The sequence below is a fragment of the Harpia harpyja genome, chromosome 14 (genome assembly GCF_026419915.1).
Source record: "Harpia harpyja isolate bHarHar1 chromosome 14, bHarHar1 primary haplotype, whole genome shotgun sequence".
Classification (NCBI taxonomy): Eukaryota; Metazoa; Chordata; class Aves; order Accipitriformes; family Accipitridae; genus Harpia; species Harpia harpyja.
The window spans coordinates 38,567,116-38,593,788 of NC_068953.1; the positions used below are offsets into that span (position 1 = coordinate 38,567,116).

The 26,673-nt window shown below is 42.0% G+C and overlaps 1 protein-coding gene across 6 annotated transcripts in view; it reads right to left on the reverse strand.

The window, feature by feature from the left end:
- The window catches only part of ARIH1 (ariadne RBR E3 ubiquitin protein ligase 1), a 63,036-nt gene that overhangs the window by 24,539 nt on the left and 11,824 nt on the right, over nt 1–26,673 (reverse strand). For 5 of the 6 annotated variants that reach the window (XM_052809070.1, XM_052809074.1, XM_052809071.1 and 2 more), the window contains exons 2-3: nt 12,192–12,259; nt 4,156–4,300 (exon numbers count right to left, since the gene is read on the reverse strand). In XM_052809070.1, the coding sequence (XP_052665030.1) occupies nt 4,156–4,300; nt 12,192–12,259 (213 nt within the window). Of the gene's footprint in view, nt 1–4,155; nt 4,301–12,191; nt 12,260–14,235; nt 14,332–26,673 lie in introns of those variants that run through there. The other variant, XM_052809075.1, reaches the window with a different exon arrangement.

Consider the following 26,673-nt stretch of genomic DNA (forward strand, 5'->3'; position numbering starts at 1 on the left):
TGACCACTACAGACTCAAGATTACAGCCACCACATTGCCCATTTTGTTCATCCGACACTGGTGTACTAGCTAGGTTACGTTCATCTTTTGACGCTACAGCACTCGGATTGCACAGGGAAGGTGCTTGTTAGCACATTCTTCCCACGGCCTTGCCATTTTGTGATTCACACTCGTCTGGCACTCCTGCCATCAACGGAGGCACAGGTTTGAACCTGAGACTTGGAAACATGCTGCGATGCTGCAGCCAGTAGGCTTGACTCTGCCTGCCGTTCCCACAACCTGCCAGAGAGCACTTACCAGGAGCAGCAAAGCAGTTAAATCTGACCTGACCAGTCAGCGAGAAGTGAACTGAGCATTTGAATCTGTTCCAGGTAAAAATAGAGATAGCCACCCAAACCTTTGCTTTCTTTAGAACAAAAAACAAAACAAAACAAAAAAAAATTAGAGTGGTGCGTCCTGTCAGCAGCCCAGCTCAAGGAGAGAGGAGGCTGACAGCTATGGGGTGCCCAGGTACACCAACTCTAAGACTGAAAAAAAAATACCTTCCAATTTTTGAACCATTACTAAGCCAGCTAACAAGGTATCTGATGCTCCACAGATGTTGCTGTGGCCAAGTGATGTCCCTTGGAGATGCAGGGTTATGGTAGAAAAGCCCCAACATCTGTAACCTTTGGGATGCCAACAGCACACAACCAGCCTGAAGACAGCACTGACTTCTCCCAGAATTATGGCTTCTCCACGTGTGATGGGAAGCAAGCACAGACAAGGGAATCATCCCCTGAACCTAAATATTCCACAGCAAGCACACTCAAGGAAGCACTCCAGAACATAGATAAGCACACATCTTCATTTAAGACTCATTTCGGATATTTCAGCCAGTAAAAAGATTTGCTAAATGCCCACATAAAAGGCAGCCACCAGGCTTCCTCCCAGGCTGCAGGGAATTCAGAGTATCTTTCAACTCATTTCTTTACTTTGAGGGAGTTCCCAATTATTTTTGGCTAAGCTGACAGCAGATGTCAAGGGAGCAAGCAAAAAGGCCAACATAAGACCATTAAGTGCAATGGGTAACAGTGACTTCTGAAACAGTACGTTATCACAGGGGACAGCTCTACTTTCACCCTACCTATACTCGCCACCTACTTTTCTTACGAAACCAAGTGCTAGCAGCCACATGCTGCCATATGATACCTGTCCCTGCTCTTCTGGTAGCATCAAACTGATCAAAGAAGGGATCAGCTGCTCCAATATGTGTTTACCATGACAGCCTTACTCAGGCTTTCTTTACTTCAGTAATGATGATAGCACTGACAGACTGTCTTCTGTGTGTCCTTAGAACAAACACACAGTTTGGACAACAGCACGACATTCCCCAAACACCCCCACCCCAGCAGCCTTGCTCTCCAAGGGACCCTGAAGGGTGAGATGCAAGAGAGGGGGTAGGCAAAGCCACGACCCTCTCAATTCCTGTCTTCACCAATAAGGGTTTCACCTGAAATAACTACCATGACTTGACACTGGCTCATGGGGACACAGAGGGACTAAAATATCTCCCTTAAGTTTTTACACCATCAGGGTGCAGGCTGCCATGAGAGCATCAAATGCCTTGTTTTGCAGGTGCTTCCCAAAACCTCAAATCGCTGTTCTTTGGCAATGACTAAAGAGCTATAAAGACTTTGTATTTCCCTCACAGATGCTTTAAAAGGCAGACAAATACCACCTGCAATAACCACACGAGAGGGTGAATATTCAAGACACTTACATTCCTGTAATAGCTGTACATTGTAAAATTTCTTAATGGGTGTAACTCCAAACTCTCAGCTTTCCATAGGCTGGAAGGGGCTCTCAGAAAAACAAAAAAATACAGCTTTTTCTGGGGGAAAAAACAAAGTAAACGCTGACCATTGCAAGAGGCTTTAAAAGCTGAGATTTTAGGTTAGGTATTGAACATAACTTAGCCTAGAATTTATTATTCACATTGACCAAAACAGCTTCAAAACATATTTCAAACCAGATGGCTTACTTTAAACACAGAGACACTACAGCATTTTACAGAAGAAATAATAAATATTAGTTTTCCTATATGCTGCAACTTTTACGCATGGCAAAGAAACAGAGGTTCCCCCCTGTTGCCTCTTGACTTGATCCAACACCAACAATATAGACACACCTCTGCTCACTTGCAACTTCTCACTGCTCCAGCTAAGACTGGGCCACTACTATTTTTAACATGCTATTCAAACTACAAAACCAAGAAGTATTAGCATGCTTTGTTCAGTTCTTTCCAGTAGCCAGAAAGGTGCTTCCCAGGCAGCGCAGGTACCCCCAGCCAGCCGGAGGGAAGACCTGTCGGTTGTGTATGCTGGGCATATCGTTCCCACCCAGCACAGCAACTACCTTAAAAAGGGGAGAACAATATATTAAGAAACGAAATCTGTATTTGAAGTTTCCAAGAGGACCTTTTCTGGAGATGGACATTAAGATGCTAAAGATGTCTCCTCCCATTTTTCCCCCTCAGTCCTTCTCCTATTTTCATTTAAAACGTTGCATAGCCTAAAATCAAAATTATATCCTTACTACCTAACATGGAAAGTCTGCAGTGATTAAACAATAGGATTTTAGCATAAGGTAGAGAGCCAAAAAAATTTCTCAAGCTTGTCTTCCTTTTTCAGAGCACCTCTTCATGCAAACCAAGCAACAATTCTCCTTTGCAGCTATTCTCTAAAAAGGAAGTCAGTGCACACAAGGCTTAAAAGGAGATGCATGAAGTCTTGTGGTTACTGGCTCAAGAGCAATAGTGATTTTAACACTGGGAATCTCAGCAGCCTGAAACTGGGCTTTGCTCTGCTCTACCTGCTCCAGAGCAAGGAAAAGGACTGCAGTCAGGCTACAGCAGCAAGGGTACTTTATTCAAGGCTACCCATAAACCCCAAAGCTCATAATGGTTTCCATTCTTGCTGAAAAGCAAGCTCATAAAACACACCCAGAGCAAGAGTGGAAGCCTTACTTAAGGGCTGCTTTGCTCTTTAAAGGTCAGGCAGATGTTATGGTGTTTTGGAGGGTCAGGACAGCTCCACCACAAACAGTAGGTTCCAATAAAGGAAGAATTCTTCACGTATGTCAGCACCCTGCCTTTTGGCAAAGCCACAGATGGACTCTCATATTTGAGCTTTTCCACTAATCTCATTTTCTTCCAGGATCTCCCATCATTATGTCCTGCCCCTGGAAAGTCACAGCAAGTTGCTTGCCTGTACAAAACACAGCAGAAGCCTGGACCTCTGATTAGGTATGGGAAAGTTTAGAGTTTGTCAACAGCTACAAAAAAAAGAAGCACCATCACCTATATTACCACAAACCAAAAGACTAATTTAGAGCCCCAGCAAGCACTTCTACCCTAATCTTCTCCGATTAAGAAGGTATTGCACAAACATGATAAAGATCCAAAGATATCCACATTGGTTGTGTTCTCTGAACAGCACAACTTTTACGTCTACTCCTACTCAGTTTTATTCTAGTCTTTCTAGCTTGACTGTTTTGTATCCTTATTTACTACTTTTATAAGCTCTCTCCTGTCTTGTCATTCTATTTAAGTAAATCCCTTTGTCCGTCATGCTTTCCATATATTTTTGCTTTCACGTATCATTTATCTGCATGCGTCAATTGGTATCTGACCTTTGTAACAATCACTTGATCTACTGCTTGCTTTTTTCTGAAGAACTTCACTACACTGCTGCCCAGACCCCAACACCCTCAAAGGTTTTTGTAGAAGGGATAATAATTTAATTTGAAATACAATCCCACTTCCAGTGAACTAATACCGTTAGAGGTTTGTCAAGCCACACAGTAAGAATTAAAGAGAACGCATAAAGCACTACATAATTCTGTGGTCCCCTACCACATTACTTGGATCAGCTGCGGCACACAAGACATAAGGTTTACTGCATTAAGAAACAATCTTGAACACTGTTTTTTAATGCATATACTACAGATTGGAACATTCAATGAAAAAAGTGAAATCTCAGTTTCATTTCAAAGGCTTTTTTAAAATACTGTTGGAGAAGTCCTTACAGACTTCTGCACCCAAAATATTACGTTTCAGACAGCAAAGTCTGCGGAGTTACTGGTCAGATACCACCTTGGCTGCCAGGTACTCACCGAGTTTGGGTAGTTCAGATAGCAGATCTGACAAGGCATATCCTGGGCTGATGACCTTGTGTTCATCTGGCGCGTTCGAGACTTTTTACTTGGATTAATTACATGACACTCTGCAAAGAGCTTCTCCAAGTTGCCATCGAAGTACCTGCATAACACACACAAAAGAATGAAAATTTAACTACCTTCCCTGTAAGTCATTTTTCAAATTCTACTTGGGAGTTAAATGTACAAAGATGGGTTTAGCATTTCAAAAAACTCACACACTCACTACTGTTAAACTCTTCACTAACATAACACAACACAGCCCTGACCAGAGAGGTGGATATTAGACAACTATAATTTCAGAGATTCTGGCTTGAATTGCACACTCCTGAAAATTCAGGTACCTTCAATTCTTCAGCTGCATTTCAAGTAATTCATGATTCTCCACAGCAATTGTTTTGCATTAAAACTCCAAGACAGGAAACTAGAGCAAGAACATCCTACTTTGCAGTCCAGGCACCAGGATATCTTCCTAAAGCACAGCTTAGATGCCCCCAAGTTCAATTCTCTTTTCAGCTTAAGCCTTCCATTTTTTCCTAATATTCTAATCACTAAAACATTAAAGAGGAGGCAGGAAGCAGTAATCAGTCACAGTTTGTGATTCAGCAGGTCCCTAGTTCCTGTACTTCATGTTTTCCTCTGTGTACTCAGTCTACATTAAGTGTGCCTCGAAGAGGTCCTGACTTCAATTTTGGCACTTCCTTCTCTGATCTAAGGAGAAATGTGTCAGCAGAGTCAGACACTTGGTTCAGTTGATCAAGCACTTATGCATGGTCACCGATCTCCAATTAAGGCAACTGCAGGACTGCCTTTCACACACTTCAGTCATCTCCAGTTTGGGAACAACTGCTGCTAGGTCTGGACTCTGATGTCCAGTTAGGCTAGTCTTCACTTTCACACTAAACACCTTACCCATGACCAAAGCCTGCACCACCCATCTCTTGGGCCAAAATCCTAGCCATTTGAGTATCTTTTGTCTCCAGTCAATCTGAGATATTTTAACAACCTCCTAAGAAAATAAAATTCCAGGTTTACCGTGCTTTCAAAGATTAGATATCTCATGGAAAGGAGGACGCAAAATTGGTTGGGGAGAGACGAAAGACCACTTTCTTTCCATTTCCTATTCCCTTAAGGAAAAAAAAAACAAACAACTTGTTTGGTTTACAAGCAGTATTCCCCAAAAGTCCCAAATCCATAGCAGCTCTCTTATAGTACTACCTACCAACAAGACTTGACTTACAATTAAAAAGTGTTAATTTCACTGCTGGTTCATAGGTTTCTTGATGCAGTTCACATATTTTAGATCTTAATTTTCAAAGACACTGAATTTTGAAGGTAGTGGGGAATTCTGGCATTGCAGCATACACGAGGCTTTGCCCCTGTTCTTCAGTGTTAGGTCAGGGATGTAATTCAACCAAGTTACTTTGTTTGCCTACAGGATTAGTCATATCCAGAAAAATTTTAGCAAGCAAATTCAGTGCAGTCCCATTATATGCAGTATTTGTTTATTAAAGAGTCATGGATAAATACTAACTCCACAAAAGGTTTCCAGCCTTCAAATTGTTCTCACATGCAGCATAATCAGTGTAGGACATCCTCTGTTTGAGAAGAGCAGGCAAACAGTTGGGTGTGATGTTTGCAAGAAAAAAATAGTTTTGAAGACAAATGTTATGATGCAACTTTAACACTGGCATTCGTGGTCAGCTAAATTCTTATGGAAATACCAGAGATATTTGTAATGCTGGGCTGTTTAAAGGTGCATTACCCACATCAGGAACTTGACTTTACCACTTGCACTGGGCAGTTCTATTTTTACCGTATGTCTGCAAAAGCTACTTTTCTGAGCCATGACACCTACTACCCTATGCCAACACATATAGACAGAAAGTCACCAGCAATTGCTTTTTACCTGGAATTACCTATTCCCTCTAAATACCAATAGGTAACTAATTCAGAACAACCATTTCCTTCCCAGGCTTTCAGGAGATTCCCAATAACAGAAAATAAGTGATTTGACATCATGTGTTTCTCAGGGCTAAAGGCTAGTGACAAGGGTAACTCAAGTAAGATGTATAGATTGGAGTCTTTAGCCAATTTCCAAATTATCAATACACTGCAAAGCATGCAGGTGCTTACATTTTGGTAAAACAGCCACAGCCCGTATCAAATCATTTCCACATCAAGTGCCTGGTCGCCCCTACACTTACACAGGAGAAACAAATCAGGCAGCTGAGAGACTCAGGGCCATGCAGAGGAGGAAGAAAACATAATCTAAGAAAAAAGGCTAAGTTTTGCCTTTTTAACTCTACTGCACTCTTAATTCTTACAATATTCACTCTGCTCTTTGGGATTACCACTTGTAAACCTCACCAGTGCTGAGGACAAACAGGGTACTGCGTATTCCTCCTTCCCCATGCTGTTTTCTTTTAATGCATTTGCCACCTTTGCTGTGCCAGGGTGCACTGAGCAAGTAATTTCCACAACTATTTGCACGTATATGTCTCAGACTCAAAATCGTGCTGTCACTGGGCAATAAGAAAACAAACACTCTAGAAAATGCAGAAGAAAACCTGGATCTCCCTGAATACACACAGTTCCAATGGATACTCCAGAGCAGAGTCCAACACCTCTAACTGTTCCACCACTCCTTATGCAAACACACCAAGGGCACAGTCAGAAGACCGCTCCAGTTCCTTCAAGTGTTAGGAATGAATCTTAATTCCAATTACCATGGCTTTTTTCCACTTGTTCTAGCATCAACACACACCATCCATTTAAGCAGATCTCCCTTTGCCCTTCCCATGTTCTTTGCTCAAAGGATTCACAGGCAGCAGCTCTAACACCTTTGCCTAACACAGCCGATAAGCTTCTCACATGACACTTCTTCACTTCCCTGTCCCAGCAAACCTTCTCCACCACCAGTTTCCATTTCCATTCATCCTCCTTGAACCCAAGGAGGCCAAAACAAATGTGATCCCAGGTAAGATTTCACCACAATCTCATACAATTTCACCTATATTTCTCCTGCAGATATCTCACCTAATGCATCCCAAACTATGTCTACCTTTCTCCAGAGCTCCTTCATGTCAGCAGCTCCATTTTAATCTCTACTAGAAACCCCATATTCTTTTCCATCTCTGTGTTGATGAGACCTATTGTGACACTTTGTACCACTTTTATTGCTAGGATCCTCCCAGCTGTCTGGGTTTTTTTCCTCTATGAAGTCTGGATCCTCCTCTGAGCCAAATGCCTCCAGATTTGTGCCAAGTCACTCATTAATACTAAAAAACATTCATCCCAAAAATTAACTGATAAGGGACTTACTAACAGCTTCCATCTAGAATGCTACTCCCCTTTTGAGCAAAGTAACTCTATACACACCATACTGATGGCTGAACCCAATGTATGCCCCATATTTTATATAATACAGTTGCATGCTGTCATCTCTGCCACGAAACATGGGAGAAAAATCCTTTAATTCCCTCCTCACCTCCTTTACAACTCCAGGGTTTTTGATTTTTCCTCAAGTTCTCACTATTAAATGGTTGCTTCTTGGTAGCTTGGTCCTCATTTTCATGTTAGGGAGGAGCACAGGACATTTATCAGCCTTTTAAGACCTCTGCCCTCTTCTCCATTTGCAATGCAGATACTCAGTAATTCTAGCACTTCTGATACTTGAGAAATGTTACGGTCTATTCAACCAACATTAGACTATCTGCACAATATAGCTGACTTCAACAACTTGTTCTATTAGTTTTTCAAAATTCATTCGCTTCATCGCAAAGTTTTTTTCTCTGCTACTTTAAAATGAATAGACACACCAGTGAATTATTTTCAAGTTCTATAATTTCTTCACTGCTTACCAACACCAAGTCCATAATAGTATCAAATCTTTTTGGCAGAGGGATCAAGCTGTCAGCTTCTTTATTTCCTCAAAATTTCTTCCTGCTGTTGGTAACTGCCTAATCAACATTTTCTAGACATAATCAAATCATATCCAAGGGAGTACCAAAGATAAAAAGCTTTTTCACAGAAAAAAAAAAATGCTTCTAGTACACACTTTGGGATATTTACTTCAGTAAAAGAGCATTTGTGAATGTCAGAGAATCAGCATACTCACAGTAAAAGATATCTTCATACCAAAACGCCTGCCATGAACAATTTTTCACCTCTTCAGCCTCTGCTGAATAGTGTTAAGTACTTATTTGCCCAAAGGAAAGCAGACAGCCAGATACGTACAGAGAACTCAGACCCTGAATGCAAGGGGAAGAGGCAATCTGGGCTAGCAGCCAAGACACCAGGGCCATCCTGGCATCAGTCCTCTGCTCAGAGGGAACAGAGACATGTGGCCACCAAGATTAGCACCTACAAGGAACTGCAATACCTCTGTCTGTACCCTCCAGGGATTAAATTGGGCCTTTGGTTACATGCTGAAATACTTGTCTTTAAAAAAAGTGACCAGGGGAAGGCACATAAAGTGGGAGAGCTGCATTTTAGTCTCTTCATCATGAGGAGGTTCATCCCCAAAACTCCCCTCAAGAGGGACAGATGCTATCAGCCATAATAAAATTGGAAGGTAATCAATTAGTGCTTCACCAGTGGGATAGGGCACTTTTTCAGTTGTGGCTATTACTTCATTGTAAGTGGAATAAATACCGGCAACATATCTGCCATGCAATTATTCCATGACAAACCTGACACACAGTAATAACCTGCTTATTAAAAACATGCATAACAATACAAAAAAGCAATGAAGAAGTTTTCATGTTTTAAAACACAAAAGTTTTCATCTCACAAGCTCAGGCCTCACCACACTCAACACTTATCAAAAAAGAAGGCACTTCGTTTATCTGCTTTACTACAGGCAAAGTTTGATAAGGCTGCCTGTTAGGTCATGCTGACTCACCATGAACTAAGGTAAAACAGACACTGGCTAGGTGCTGTAAATATACACCATTAAGCAACTAAGTTCAAGCTCTGACTTGGTGTGAAATAAAGCACCAAAAATTGCACCCAAACATTACATCTTAGCATGCATTATACCCACCCAGACTGCAGGCAACAACAGGAATTTCCTGGGAAGTCTTCCTAATGGTTATTAGGAGTAAGAGGCCAAATTTATACCAGTTCAACTGTTTAAAGTAAGAGTCCCCCAGGAAAAAAAAAAAGTTTCCAACACTGTTGCAGAACATGGATTCACTTGGTGTGAAAGAACACTGCGCGTAAGCGCTTTTACTTAGCGCCTGCAAGAAGTGCAATAGCAGCAGTTACCTGCTGGCTCCCCAGCACAAGCAGATGCTCCGGCCCCGGGGTCAGGCTCTGCTTGAGTTTAGCCCACACAGCGATGGGTGCATGCCGACAGGCAAGCCAGCATGCAACTTAAGCTATGAGCAAACTGGAGATTTCAGGCTCAAGACTTTTTTTGGGTCAGACACTGAAGATGCAGTGAATAGACAGTGTTACTTTCAAGTAAAATCTAAGTTTTGGGGGTTTTCCCTTAAAAAAATAAAGTAGCATTTAAATTTTTTTTTTTGCCCGATCACAGCATGCCTCTCCACCTCTCCATGAATGCTTCCCAGTGTTTTTCAGCTCGTTTACACTAGCACAATGCTTCAATAAGATTTGCTGGACACACACAAAGCCAAGCAAGTCTCAAAAGTGATTTCTGTTCTGGAAGAATAACCAAGTCTAAATTTGGGCTTAATCAGCTTGTCATGTTTGTCTAAACAAGAACCACCTCTATTTTAGCAGAAAGACGTGATGTGTAGCTAGCTCATGGCATCATTTCCAGCTCCATCACTATTTCAAACTGATTGTTTTGCATCCTGGCTACTGAAGTGACCACTTGCCTCCTACCCTCGCCTTCGCCTATTACTGCAGCAATCACAGAATCTTCTTGAACACTAAAAGCCATCTCTCAGTCTCTTCCCCAGCCTCCCACTCCTACTTTAACACAGCTGAGCATCCGCAGAGCACTGCAAAGAGCTTTGTGGAAGCTATTTGGTGAAGAAGTGACAGAAAGCAGCACCAGCTACTTGAGAGAAAATGTTTTAGTGTTTTTCTAATACAGCAGGACATCAATCAGTACCAGAACTGTGACTAATGTGCAATAGGTCTGCATAAGCAAGGGTCACGTATTATATTACTCACAGGGGTAGTCCTATAGAATTAAGATAAGTATTTTAATGAATATGTACCAAGAGTACATGTTTACCTGTGGACATTGTAAACATTTACGTCTACTTAAAGTGTTTTAGTTGGAAACTGTAAAAGCCTTAACAATAATACCTCACATAGAAGTGGCTGACAGCCCCCTTTGAAAAAACCCACAGCCCAATTTTTTTTTTTAATTGATGGCAGCCTTAACAAACAAGTTTTCAGTGAGAAGGGAAAAAACCTATTGAATAAAGGGATGACATTTCAGTACACTTATGTAGACGTATCTCAAAGTGAGGTGGAGGTAGCCAAGGAGACTGAACTTTAGCCTGACCAAAAGAACCAGCACAAGAAACTCAACTACAAAGTGAACAGACACACATTATAGAGAAGGAACTAAATCAGAATGCTTACAGTTGTAGTCAGAATTAAATAGCCTCAATATGACTGTGTTTGTAACACAAAGCTTCCATACTTCCAACATTAACTAAAAGAGGTCAATCTCAGGAAATAAATCAAAGGCTAGAAAGCTTTAAAAAAGAAAGCTTTAAAAATGACAATCACTTCAGAAAAAAAAAAAACAAAACCCTAGGCCAAACAAAACATAAGAGATGCCTGAGCACCATCACTAACTGAAAAAGTTACACAAAGGGGGCTAAAGGTGTCCTAAGTCCATTATCCCAGGATAGCAGAAATATTTAAACTCCAACACTATCTACTAGCAGACTGAAAACCTGTTGCTCTTCGACACTTGCACCCTGCGCAAACAATGACCAAACTACACAGGCTCAGCCCACAGCACAGAGCACCTACGGGCTGTTAAGTGGCATTTATCAATTCAACAGTACTACCAACAATTGTTTCTGCTTTACAGACTACAAAGCATCCTATCTTCTCATACCCTGATCATCAGGCAAAGGAAATGGTAACTGAAAGTCGAACAGACAATCCTACCAGATACCGAGTCCTTCTGTCCCCGCCCCCCCCATTTGTGTCTCTTGACACTTAAGACCAGCAAAGACGATAACAACCAGTAAGTCCCTGTACTGTCTTTACTGCTCCTTCTAGTCCAGACTAATTCTCCCCCTAGCTTCTACAAGTAAACTGAATTCTCCAGCTCCCTCACACTCTCTTCAACAGCAACACTAGCGGGGGGGGGAAGCCACACAGGTGCATTACCACTGTGGCTGGATTTGGCCTCCACTGTATAGCAACAAACTATAAAAAGTACCTTTACCAGCAACATCCCCCGAGAGCTGGGAATCAAAGATGCAAAATAACCATAAAATGCTCTGCTCTGAGGGGGAGGGAGAGGCAAAATTCAAGCCATTATTTACACACACAGTAAAGAAAACCTGGAGCTACAAAGATGAAGACAAGGCGGATGCACTTTACCAGTATCCTTTACCAGTCAAGAACAATTCAGTCTCAGTAAGACTAAAACAAACATGTCAGGAGCATGCATGCTAGAATGACATGCAAGAGCAACTAAATCCAAATTCAAAACAGTTAAAAGATAACAGGAAGTTGTTCCTGCTTGCTTTTTTCCAGAGCCTGTGAAAATCCTGTGCCTGTATGTGTTCAAACTAGAAGGCACCCTTTCCTCCAAGGGGCAACTAACTTCCAAAACTTCTCTGAAGCCTAATAGGCATTATTAACATAAAAAAAAAAGTCACTCTTAGGTGGTAAAGTCTAAGGGGGAAGGGAAGATTTAGAGCTTACAGAAGAGATCCTCCTGCCACATACTGTGTATTCACCCATTCTCACATTAATCCAGTAATAAACATTTCTTGCAGGTCTGAAGCAAAATGCAGCTGCATGCTAAGATGGCTGCTTACCTCTCCATCAGCTTCTCTTTATCCCAGTTGAAATGGCTAAGCAGTATTCGAGTGATAGTCGCTGGATTCTAGAGAAAGAAAAGAAAAACAATAAATAATTGAGTAACTGCTTGACCAAGTTGGTATACTGTTATGAGAACACCAAGCAGAGTTTTGAATAAACAAATGGGGAAATCAGTGTGTCTAATAACATAACCTGTGCAGACAATACATGTTAACTAACATATACTGGAAAATAGCTTGACTTAGACAGAAAAATTTAAAAAAACTCTATAAAGCAAGATGACTATATAAAATGAGAATACGGTTGAAGACTTCAGGAACTGGTTAGATACTGCTACCACAACAGATGCTTAAGTGCCAACATTTCCATGTCCAGTGTACTTACACAATGTAAACCCAGGGTGTTTGTAAAATTCAGGAAGGGTTAATTGCCATCCATCCTACCCATTTTTGCCACAACCTCCACACTATTTGCAGAACATGAACATTCCTTGTTTGTCCCAGCCCCAACCACCAGAACACCTGGGCTGAAAACTCTTTCAGAAAGTAACCAGCTGCCAGCGTAAGATGACAATGTCCTTTGAAGTCTCCAAACATTCCCAAAGCACACCAAGATTCAGAAAATACTATGCAATTACACAACTAAGGAAAGAAATACAGCCTAAAAAGGTCAGAAATAGGACCGGAAATAAAAGCTGGTTTTCACTTGTACACAAATTCTTCTTCCAATTTAATCTGTATCATCAGCCAAGGGCTGGGTCATATGAGAAACATAACAAATCATATGGCTTCTGTTACACCCCAGAACCATGTTTTAGCTCCCTAAATCCAAACTATCTCGGCTCAGTTTGAGGACCATTTACATGCAACAGAGGCAACAGCGAGCATCCTGAAAGTGGCTATACATTCTTTGCCATTTGATACCAAAATGAAAGTTTGCTTTAGGGCAAATTTTCAATGGACGCTCTGAAGCTGTTGAAAAGTAGGACATAAACTAGCAATGTGATTTTCTGAGCCTGCAGGCTACAGCTACAACTTGAAGCTGCCAAAAAGCCAATGCTGCCACCCAGAACAGTGATCCCACCCCATCCTGACCCTCAGCCACACACTTGCATGTCCTGTGCTCACCAGTCCCTGCTAGTACAGCCATCTTATGCTGCAACACTGCAAATTACTGACTCGGATCTTATTTCTTCTTTTCCTTTAAGTTGTTTTTGCACTGAATCAGTTCCCCAATTTGTTTGATTGCCTGACCACACAAACAGCTGCATTAGCACAAGGGAGAGGGCAGGAGGGGACAAGTGGGACAGCATCTTTCAGCAGCAACACCAACAAAACATTCACTGAAATAAAGCCCTAGGGTCAAAATCTAAGCACAAAGAACTAGTCTTGTAGTTTATACTGTAAAAAGTGATACTCCTCTCCCTCTGCAGTGTGTTCTTACGCTTATTAATGCCAGTACAACTTGTTTAAGGCCAAATTAAGAAATTTTTCCTGCTTAAAAAGCCCATATGAACAAAAGCAGCTTTGGATAGGTTAGACCAGATCCTTGATCTGGTCCATGTGGAGCCTCATAAACAGCTGGCATGGCAAATCTGCTACACAGTATGGGGCAGAAAAACCAGAAACTGGTATTGCCAAATACTCTGTATTGTGAAAACACAGCCTCAGTCCCTCTTTGAACAAGTCTCCCAGGCAATACGGATCCAAGCTCCTAACCGTAATAACACAATGAGGTGCTTGGCTGACAACCACATGCGACTGGCCATTACGAAACAGTGAGGCAGCACCCTGACCTTCAGCACACTAGCAGGAGCTGGGATAACAGCACTGCAGCCGCCTGCTAAGGGGGCAATCCCACTTTTGGGAAGATTTACTCAGTGCCTTGCATCAAAGCAGTGATGGTCCAGCTCCGGGACAAGCTGGACTAGCTTGGTGCTCTGATGGGAGTTATTTTCCCCTCTCTTTGTAGCTCTCAGACAAAGCAGCAAGCTGATACACCTTGCTATGCAAACACAACACAGATACACCGAGTATATACCCAGAGGCAAGGGTGAGGGGCTCTTCGGGCAACAGGATGGTCTTTGCACAGTTTGTACCTCCTAGGGAGCTGCATCCTCATCTTTTGCCCCGGCAGTGGGGCCAACAAGTGCTCTGCCTGGTCAACACTGCTCAAACTGCTGCAGCCACACTGGAACCATGTTAAACCAGCACAGAACCCCATTTAAAGAAAAGAAAAATCAAGAAAAAGCTTTCCGATAGTATCAGTCCCTGATCCAGCCCAGCACACGGTGGCACAAAGCCTGTGCCAGCACTGCAGACAGAAGGGAACAAGCAGTTGAACTGTTTCAAGTCAGTCCTGCCACCAAGAAGCCGTATGGGAATTTAAGGGTCTCCTTCACCAAAAGGCTACTCCAGCTTCAGGGAGGAGGACTGCAGCCTCTTTCAGGGCTTTAGTTTTTGATCTTTCTAGGTTACTTTGTATTCGGGTCTGCACAACGTCTTTTTCTAGATTACTATCTGTATTATGTAGCAGTACCTAAAGGAGCTCTTAATAACTCACTTGAACACGCACACTTCCTAAAGCAAATTAATCAAAGATGAAAATATACTTTAGTAAACAAACTGATCTGATCTCTAGATTGTCTTGGTTATGATATCACCTGCTACACTCAGTACAACTTTTTTTTTTTTTTTTAAATTCCATTTTCTAGGAGAAGCCTTGCCTCAAACCAGGAAATCTCCTCCTAAACATACCAGGCAGATAGCACATATAGGTTTCTCCACGTAATCCTTCCAGCACTCTCCCATCTATAAAGCACATTACTTGAGCCCCTCACCCCGCAATGCTCCAGAGTTACAAATAAGTTTCACACAGTAAAGTGCGCAGCTTTTCTCAAACACAAGGATTCTTCACTCAGCCCAGAGATCTGCCAGATGTACAAAGAAACAGTATTTTCTTAATTTCTCAAGCAACAGCATTACAAGAGCTTTGAATTAGCCTGAAGCCTTGCCCTACCTTCTGCTACAGCAGCCCACTTGGCCACTGTATTAAGACTTCTGGGAATACCTATTAATCGCTTAATAGGCTAAGAGGCAACTGAGGTAGTGGTCTCTGGCTGACTTTTCTTTTTAAAGAGGACAGACAGGTTCCCCCTGCACTGAAGGATAAGTTATGCCATATTAACAAGGAACTGAAGTGGTCTGCAGTGATTATGGAATGCAATACGGCAAATCCAGCAAATACCGCTCACCAAAGGACACATGGTCGCAAGGAACAAGAAGGCCTCATTTCGCTTCTGGCTTCTCCACTTTCCCAACAAAGTGGCACTGCAGCATTCCAAAACAAGTTTCCCTAGGTCAGACACCCCCAAGTATGCCAGCATCACAAAAAGCAAGCTGTTTTCCCACTGCAACAGCAATGTGCGAAACAGCACATTATTTAGGATTATAGTCCAGAGACTGGCACCATTGGCTTGGTGTATTATAACACAAATATGGTGTGAGCAGTAGCTTTTACTGGCTTGTTGGGCTTTAGCTTCCTCTAGCTACAGCAATATTTGTTCTACATGTTAATTTAAAAAAAAAAAAAAAAAAAAAAAAGGAAACACCAGCAGCATGACAAGCTCCTACCAGAAATAGCTGGGCTGCCTGCTTTCTCTGCTTGCCACATCCAAGATCTAGTATTTAAAACTTAACTAGTTGTTTCACTGATACAGAAGGCAAGGATTAATACAACTATGCCCTTGCTCATATGCAGTGTGGACAGCAATACAACCTGAGCCGGCATTACAGAGGGCAGACTGAAGCCAGGGAGGGAGGCAGCGCTAAGAGGCTTGGTTTGCATAATATAAACCACAGTTAAATACAAATGCAAAAACCTCTGGCATTAAGGATTGTTCTAATTTAAGGCAAGGCACACCAACAAGGTACCGGGTGACAGCTGCTCCGCATTAATTGCTTGCATGCACACACTTACCTCACAATTATTTGGGAGCAGCTTTGGAGGAGTAAATCGCAGCATCTGTCACAATGAGAGGTTAGCTGCTGCAGAGCAGCTATGTCCCATAACTCAGTCCTATGGGGTTAAAACAACACTAAAATAATTTGATGTTTCAACCCATTTTGACACTAGTTCTGCTACAGACCTCTCTCCATCAACCCTGCCGCTGCTGCACAAGCCCTCAGCAATCACTTTGGACACTCTGCCCAGAGCTGCAAAAATTAGCAGAGTATTTGAACAACACTAGATTACACTGGACTGGTATATCATAGTTTCTGTTCTGAAACTGGATGGGCTTCTCATTTGGCACACAGGATTATCGTCTATGACTCTTACACCACAAAGATTAGTTATGAACAGGCTACAACGCTGCTCAGATGGGATTACTACTTAGGCTTGAAGCTGCAGCAGGGAGAAGCGTGCTTTTACAAAGCACATTTTCTGTTTACAAAGAAAAATTTTAATAAGTAAAGCAACCAGAAACAGACGGCAGACAAGGGAAATGTTAACACATTCAAGCATTCTGTTTTCCTCCAAATGTGGTTTGATGAAAGCTGAAACAGCAGATCTAATTTACAACAGCCACCTATTAAATTTTACATGTTGAAGCCGAGGAAGATTGCTAGAGCTCAAGGTAGTGAGCCTGTTGATATCCAGATAGGAATGAAACCTGAGGAAAGCAGCCATTTTGTTGAAATTCTCAGGGCACTTTAAAAGACTCGCTGTCACAACTATCTCGCTAACAAAACATTCATAATAAAGCTCTGCCCAGAGAGAAACACAGTCAGTCCTTCAGCAGTGATTTTTTTTTTTTTTTAGGCTAACAAAGCAGCCAAGTCCCAAATGTGCTTCAAACAGATCCCACTTCACCAGTGCTTTTCACTGGAGGTATTTACATTTACTATCATTATCTATGTTGCCATGCCTAAGCACACATATGCAAGCAGGAGATACAGGGATGGGAAACCCTGCAAAGGTCTGGACTTCTCCAAAGAAGCATTATTAATTGAAATAAAACTCCTTAATTTAATAGAATTTAATTGAACTGGAAGCTTGGTCACTAATATTTGAATTGAATTCTTTTTTTCTGTCAAAATAAGAAAGTATGAAGTGGAAGGAGGAACCTGGATGCACTTAAATGCATAAATGAATTATAAATTAAAGATTATTAGGACATTAGCTTAAATCAGAATTTCCAAGCAGCATTAATTTGCTGAATGATAGTTTGCAGTACTTGACCCATTCATGTTTTCATCTATCAAGACGAGCTGCGCAGTTAATTCTTGCAGTTATTACCAAGAAAAGCATATTTTAGAGCTCAGCTTCTCATCACATGCTGGGAGTAAGCTCCTGTTTCAATTTCAGCATTCACTGCAGATAAAAACCAAGAACAACTTAAGCTCAGTTCTCTAGCACGATCCTTTCCCCCTCCTTGAGACATGGTATTGATAAATTCTTCATTTTGTTTCTTTCCATTTCATGGCTGGTTTTGTTTTCTAAACATGGCAGCTTTTGCATTTCAACAGTTTTCATCCCAACTGCAGCATCTATATCCCAATAGCAGAGGCTTTTTCAGACTCAGTACAGCAATATGAATTTGATACCACTTCCAGTTCAGTTTTCTACACAATTGCTCTTGCACTCATGAATCAAAGTAGACATCCCAGAAACACTGGCTTTGCACAAGCCTCATACATCTGTAGATGGTTCAAACCTCAGCAACATCCACAGCTATATTCCATGAATGCATAAGTGACACAAGACCATATTTAAATTCCCCAGCAGAAGGAAATCGGCTGGTTTCACATCATTTGACAGCAAAGAATAAGACTTTTGCTTGGTGGTGACATATTGCACGCGCTGCTGGAGGAGAGAAGGGCCATCAAATGAACAGCTCAGAAGCTAACGCCTGTCTGAAACCAAGCAGCACAAACATTTGCTCCAGTAAAGTGGCATCCAGGGACAGCATGTCACACCACCACTGTAAATATTTAATCAGTCAAAACCCCAGCCTTTGCCAATAGGAGAGCACCAAGTGGAAATTCCAGCTGCCCTCCGAGCACATGCAGGATCGAACAGCATCTCCAAAGCTTGTCACCATGTACACCACACCATGGAAAGCAGCATTAATAAAATAACCAACACATCACATTTTATGTTAGCAGGGAAAGTAAGAGCAACCTCACCATGAGAAGGTTTAAAAGATTTCTTGATAAATTAAAAGAGACTTCTTGCTTGCCTCAGCTGTAGCTCTCATTGATGGTCTGGAGATCAGCATCATCAGACACGCTGCATGTTTTTCCCCCACTGCTTGCCAAATGACTCTATGTCATGGAGGTGGTGTGCAGGCAGGCAAGTCCTAAACCTCAAGACCAATACAAACAGGCAATACTCAACTGCATTAAATGCCACCACCAAGCAGGAGCGGAAACCCCCCATAAGTCTTCAATTACTTCAAAACCCAACAGGTTTGCACACTGACACTCCTTTCTGAAGGACAACAGCTCCATCTCCACCCACAGCACAGGGCAAGGGCAACCAACACAACAGACCAAGCACCATACAGCTGCTCCCTTCATCAGGTAATAACAAAGTGGACACCAGTCCGAAATTCTGCAATAACTAGGTCATCTACTCTGAACACCACTGCTCTTCGCTCTGCATCTCTCCCAGTCCCATACAGGTAACCTTCGACATAAACATACAAAGTGGTTTAAATAAGCTTTTAGCCTGAATCACATTACAGTAAGACTGTCATCGTAACGTTTATGTTGTTTTGCAAGTGCACTGACCGACCTTCATTTGTGAAGATCCATTCACATCTATTCTTTCAGGAGACAATCACCAGAAATCTTACAAGCACAAAACCTCATTTCTAGCAGCTTAATAAAATTCCCAGGAACTAAATGTAAAAGATGAGATCTAAGTGTAGAGTACTTCCAGGACATGATCTCCTAAAGACGGTATCTTCAAACTTGTTAGTTTTTAAGCAACACCGCGTGAGCGCTCTGAGAATCTGCTGGAAAACTTTCACATAACCTAATATTCCCTGCCTCGATTACAGACAGAACATAAGAGGGCTGTTGTGAGAAGATGAGGACAGCAGCTAAACAGATAAGTCTGCCACCATCCACCCATACTCCCCTCCTCTGCCATCCCCTGAGGCTTGGGAGAAAATCACACCATGGTACATTTCTGCCATTAGCCATCTCATGGTTTATGGCGCCAGTACAACACACACACAGTGGATTTGAGATACTTCCCAACTTCCAAACACCAGTTATTTATACCAACAACAAAATCAGTACTATTCAATCTCTATGCACCCACTGAGGATATGGTCTTTGCATCCTACAGCCCCACTGAGGCCACACTAAGTGCCTTTTTTGAATTACCCACCTCTGAATCACCCCAAAATTTACCTGTTTCCTGCGACTGGCATTTCCAAGCAACTCTGCAGGAAGCCAGGCTACTTCCCTGTGACACTGCCAGTCACTGCTGTCAACTGCTGCCCTCCGGCTGGCATTTACCACTTCACTGTACCTTCCCATTAACACATACACAGGCTTCAGCTTCAATGTTGATCATCCCCTTAGCTTCCTACATCTTTCTTCATCCCATTAACTTCCCTTCACACATCATCTCTTAATTTTGAAAATTAAGTTTTATGGAATTACTGAATTAGTACCATTACATGATGGCACCAAACGGCAGCTTAATATTATGAACTCAGTTTGTAGTAACCTATCTGCACTTCCCTGTTTTTAGGTCTGATGAACATGAAGATAATAAAAAGCAACTTCAGAGAAAACTCTATTACTTCAGTTAATTGGTTCAAGAGACAGAAACGAAGCAGTCAGCTGCTTTACATTTTCTCTGAGCCTTTTGGAAAGTTTTCAGGTTAATGATTAGGAGCCACAACAAGGATCCATTGTCTAACAAAGCTTTTAAAATGAGAAAAACAATACTAAAGCAAAAACTCCAGCATGAATTAGCAAGTTTGGAAGTGCAAGAACTGAATTCACACCGTAATACTTCTAAATCAAAAGAAGATTGGATGGATTTGCCATGCTGCTCAAGTGTGCTGGGCAGCGCTGGCTCTCTGATGACTTCAGAAGCTCCACCACCAACTCTACACAAATTAAAAACTACATGTGGGCTACAATTGGGGAAGGTATTTTCCAGTATTTCAGCTACACTTACTTCCATACCAGGAGATCTATGGTTTGATGACAGGATACAGAGAGATGTTAACCCTTATTTTATACATTTAATTTGAAGATTGTTTTGGCTTCTACTTCCTTTTGCTACAGTTCTGGAGTATACAGCCAACCCCTTAAAGAGCAAAGGCCCACAGGTACAGAGGCCCTGTGAATTCAAGCAAGTTATGCCACTGTACGCTCCTTGAGGACTATGGAACAAGAGGTGTCCAAATGTACGCGCTTTCACAAACCGTTTCTCACTTTAATTCTTTTAAAATAAGGAGCACTATTGTTTTACTGCCCACAAAGACAGTATCACCCAAAGCATTTCCCTTCTCCTGGTGTCTCCCACCACAAGAAATCCCAATGTATGAGCAAAAAGCTCAGCAAATCTGCGTAAGCAACATGAACCACAGCTATAGTTTCCAGAGTTCCCGCTGAGTGACTACAGCTGACATACTAAGAGAACTGGAGTGGGAGCACATGGGTGCCAGAGTACATTGCAGAACGGGTTTATTCAACCCATTGCCTCCCACTCATGAATTTGCAAAGACTTGCCTTAAAAGAGTAGGAGAAGGTGATGGCATCATTTCCATATAATCCTTCCAGTTTACTATTTCAGTAGCTCCTTAATATCTCCCATTGCAGAGGAAGAAAACAGCACACAGCACTGCAGCTAGGCAGCAGACAAGGTAATATTAAAAGCCCCAAAAGAGTTTTGGCTACCCTGAATGTAAAGGACCTGCAAATTCATCCAGGTAGAGTTTGGGTCCCTGGTAATCACCAATTTCCCCCTCATGCCAAACCTTCAATCAACATCCAGTGCCTCACAGCATTGCTTCTTGTAGGATGAGAAATCAATGAAACAAACAGACAGCTATTTAGAAAAAGCAATACCAGACCTCTGTGTGCCAATCAAAAACATGTAGTCACCTTCCCTGCTCATCCATAGAATACTACTCGCACAATCAGTATCCACAAACCATAGTTCAGTCCCCTTCCCACTTGACATTATACACCACTGCTCTTCCAGACCTCCAGGCTCCGTTTTTCCCCTTCTATCGTACATGACCCCAACCTTATAAAAGTTCTTACCCCACACTTCACCTTGACCTGCCAGACAGTTACTGCACTGTTCCTATATGTGTACCACAAACAGATCCAGCTCCATCAAACAGGAAAACTGTTCGTTTTCTCCAGATCACAAGCATCCCCAATGGCAGAAAGCAGCATCATTTCATACTTTCAGTCCTGCACAGTCTCTCAGACCAACAGACTCTAGAAGACTAGAAAAGACACATGGGTATGGTTTCAATTCTTCTCTCAAACCAGTATGTCAACTCACTAATGCCAGGCTTGAAGAAAATATACTACTATGTTGGTTCAAGAGGAATGCAAAAGCACATTTTGCCACAGAAAGAAACAATGAATGAAGGCTGAGGAGTTTAGTGACTGGGCAGTACATAACAAAATACCTTGGCTTAGCCCAACCACACAGGTTAGTCAGAACCAGGTAAGAAATCTCTTCCCTTGCACAAGATTTCAGAGACACTGAGGAAGACTCCAGAAACCCAGAATGGCTTAGCTATGCACCAGCTCTTATTTTTGCCTATGAGATAAAGTAACAGCTACTTGGATTATTATTTTACTTTGAAATAGGGCAGTAACTAGGCAGGGCAGTAAAACGTGCTCTTCAGAGCCTGCTCCAAAGAAGCTGCATCCCATCGCCACCAGACCAAGAAGGAACAGCTCAGAAAGTATTTATTTCAGCAGCAACACAAGCTCATGCAACCGCTGACTCCTTGGCCTGCCGCTGACTGCTCAGCGATGGGAGCACAACTGCTTGCACAGCTACAAGTGAACCAGATAGAGGAACTGACCCAGGTTAAAGGGGTTGCTGGTTTATTTTAACCCAGAGCAGGATCACCATGTGGCCAGACAGCTGAGTTGGTACAACTCAGACAACAGGGACTTGCTTCCAAGAAATTTGTTTGTGAAATCAGTCTGCTGAGAGCCATGTGTCAGACATGTCAAAGTTGGGTCTTCCCCATGTCAACAGCCTCCCCAGATCTTCTTATCTCAAAGACTTTAAAGCATATCAGGGTGTAATTTGATGCAAGTTACAGCCAGAGGTCCCCCTTTTCTCCACTGTTATCCCACCAGCAACTTTAGCTTACAGGCCAGAAAGCATAATCCAGAAATACTGTTTCTCATCTTGAAGAAAAATACAACACCTTGACATCTTTCTTCCAAAAGCTTTCTCCATTTGCAAGACAGACCTTGAAGGAAGTGGCTGCTCAGGAGTACAGTCCAGCTACTAAGAAGAGCAGAACCTAGCCCTGTCTATGTCATTACAGTGTCTGGGGGCTATATTCAGCTGGGCTACCAAACATAAGATTTTGATAGTAAACTGTGGGAATACTGCCAATCTCTACGAAGATGTGTCCTCAACGTAACCATGTCAATGAGCCTGGCAAGACAGAAATACACCTTTTTTTTTTTTTAAGGTCTTTTATTAGTCAATGTTGGAAAGACTAGAAGTGGCATATGTCAGGTCAGCTACTCATCAAGTTGATAAAAGGAAAACAACCCAAAGCACCACATTTGGGTTTCAGGGGAATGTTGTCTTCAGTGACTCAACTTCTGAATGAACTGTATATTTCTGGGAAAGTACAGGTCTGCCGATGTGACCTACAGAAACTGTCCTGTTTGCAGGCAGAAACAGATGGTGAAGGAATAAAGCTGAAAGAGGAACTGTACAATTGCTTTCTCCTTTAAATCATTTTGTAGAAGTCTTAAGTTGTCTCAAAAAAAAAAAAAAGCTTTCCCTGCTTCTTTTTCCTCACTCAAATATGTATCGGTACATTGATTTCACTCTTTCACCATAGTCAGCATTATACATTGCCAGATTCTGGTCCAGAGCCAGATTCACCCATAGGGCTATACCCATTTCACAGGCTTGATATCTCTGTAGGAAACTGGCACTGTTCCTCCCCATGAGGTAGCAAAACTGCTGTCTCTGCTAGCTCCAGTTTCCAGCAGCTCACACAACGTCTGGAACAGGTCGCTTCAACCCTGGCCAGTGAACTACCTACTGGTCAGCAGTAGCTGGGACTTCTCCGTGGATTTTGCATGCCCTGAAGATAACAGAACTTCACTTTTGCTGCTTTAAGCATGTTCAAAGGCATCACCAGGTGAAAAGGCAATGGATGGGCAGTGTTAAGAGGATGCTATTAGCAGATGTGCGAAAGTATTAGAAGTTGCCCTTGAACTTAGTAAGAAATCTGTACTGCACAAGAATCTTACAGCCACACAGAACAGTTTTGAGAATTTGCTTTTTTGATGGCACTTTTACAGAAAATATCTTACAGCACAATACACAACAGCATACTGCGTGTCCTCTTCAAAAAGGCCAAACCATTGCTTCATTCCTGAAGATCTGTTATCATGCCTCATTCACGAAGATCTGCTGTAACAGAACAGTATCTGACGAAAAAAATGTCTATTCCACTTAAAAACAACCCCCACACACATCTGCAAAGTCCTTCCTAGAAGAGTATCCTGTAAGTATTTTGTAATGTCAAAAGACTTTTTTCCTAGAAAAACTTGAAGAAATAATGATACCATGGCATACTTGAACTGTGTAGACAAAATGAGGCAAACAGAGGATGATAATATTTTTCTGACACCCGACATCACAACAATACTGGGGAGGGTAAATTCCCAGTAACTTGTGTTCTTTTTCCATAGACAATTTCCATAGCAGGTCTGTCTGTAGGCTCAAACATGTGCCAAGAAAACAACTACTTGATTTTCTGGATTAAGTTTTACAAGTTCTCTAGAAAGGTCTCTCAAATTGTCCTTTTCCTGGCCTCAAAGGTCCTTCCAGATGATGCTTAAAGAAAGGGTGCCCTCCCTTTAGACGGTGCACATGCAGAGAATCAGACCCCAAGGATGCCCAGCTTAAATGTGTCTCTCAAATCCTGGTTAAGTCTCAAATTGTCGGGTGATCTGTCTCCCACCTGCTTTTGTTACTGGGCACTAATGGATATCATCTATCACAGTACGCTCAATCACAAAGACAGATGAGATGTTTATCAGAGAAGACAGACAATCCACCCAAATGGTACATCACCTCAAGACAACTGCTGTTGATTCCTCAAAATCAGTTGTTTCCAGGATAACCCCCGACTGTGAACAGAGCTTTACCCCAAAGTGCACTGCCAGCACAACACACGTGGTTCTTCTCACTGAGCAGTTATTGTGGTGCTTGACTACACAGCATTTTCCTCTTCTGACAAGAATGAGAGCAAAAGGACAGGCTACCTCCTGCAGCAGAAGTCAGAGCTCTCAGACTCCCAGGTGCTTGGGGGAAAATACTTACCATGCAAAAATCTTAAAATAACACACCTGTGCAGCCTGTGTCCCAAATCCAGACTTCCACTTCAGAACATTACAATTAAAATCTCCCAACAAATATGCAGACAGGGAGAAGAAAATGGTAATGCACGATAACTTCTTCCATGAGCACGATGAAGCAGCACCCACAAAAATCAGTAAGTTAAAGATCTACCATGAAAATTAAATGAAAGCCATCCCAATTAAAAACTTCCCTTATGGCAATGGCCAGGTTAGCTCAGATATATTTGGATACATGGTCCCTGGTGGCATGCAACTGTTAACCCCTTCAGAGACAACGTGACTGATGAGAAGCACAGGCTTAGCTCAAGAAGTTTTAGCCAGTGGCACTTTACAAGAGCATTAGAGAATTTTTATGGAGGAAAAATCCTTAACATTCTTCCATCTTATCTTCTCCACCAGGCCTCATTTTGGTGAGCATCCAAGCACTAGGTATTTCTCTTAATGTCTCTGTCCCTTATTGCTTCTGACTTTGTCCTTTCCTCAAACCAGCACCCACCTTTACAAACCATTCCCTCTCCAGCACGCTTCACTTGGACAGAGCATAAATTTTACCCACTCACAAAAGCAGCAAAACACTCTATATTACTTCACAAAAGAAAAAAAAAAAACACCAAAAAAAACACCTCCCTTGGGCTGACTTCACCTCCTCATCACTGACAAAGGCCCTAAAATTGTTTACTGTCACACACACCTGGCTAAACAAAGCACTTCGGTGCACCATGCTGTACCACAGCAGTCACTATTCAGCGTAGATTGAACACGCATCCCCATTTAGCAATCCAGCTTCACAACTGGATCCCAGTTCTTACCACCACCTTCCCATTTTCCAACAGCAGACCCCGCCCATGTATCATCTCTGCATCATTCAGCAGAAAGACAGATGTCTTGCCAAATTGCAATGCAATATAATACAAAACAGGAAGAGCTTAACCCTTGAAGTATTTACTGGCAAAATGTTTTGTACACACAATGTCACCTTGACAAATAGGCAGTAAATCTACCCCAGTGATGACTATGCCTTAGTCTACAACTCTCTATCAGGGGAAAAAAAAAAAAAAAAAAAATGTAGCCACCTTAACACTCTTAAACTATATAGGCCCAGGAAATCATTGCCAATGCAGCACTGTCTTGGGGATGTAATCTTTGGCAATATCTTTACATTGGCAAAAGCCCCAGAGCAGATGTGGTTATAGCTTATATCACTTCCCTGCACAAAAGCAGCTATACCTGCAAAAGCACTTTTTTCTGCTGGCAGAAGCTGCATCTGCACTAGGAAAATCTGCCAGCATCCTTTTCCCAACAAGCCTCTTCTAGCTCAGACCGTTTTTTAATGATGACTTTGCAGTTTATTCACCATACTCTGCTCATTTAATCTTTCTTAGTTTTATAGCCAACAAAACAGAGCCCTGGCAACATCCTATTTTACGAGCCGGGATTTCCGCTACAAGAAGTAATTTTGCCTGTTTACACCCCAAAACTTTTTCCTCCAAGGGCTCCGCAGAAGCCACCTTTGAAGAAAGGATATTCTGGAGGCATGAAGAGTTTAGCAATTCTCTTGTTCATTCTCATTCCCATCCTTTAACACGATACACCTAAAATTGTAACAGCAGTCTCTGACTGCTGCAGGTATTTTTAACCAAGTGCCTGAGCTCCCTCGAGTTAAGAGAAAATACTCTGTTGGGATTCAATACAGAAATAACAAAACACAACTCATACAGCCGGGAAAATAGGAAACCTCCAATTTTTTCACCATTTTCTTATTTAGGGACTTTGAAGACTTGCCTCTACATAAACTTGCACTCATTTAATCAAAACTGTTTCTAAAGCAGGCGAGTTAAACCGGCAAGTATGT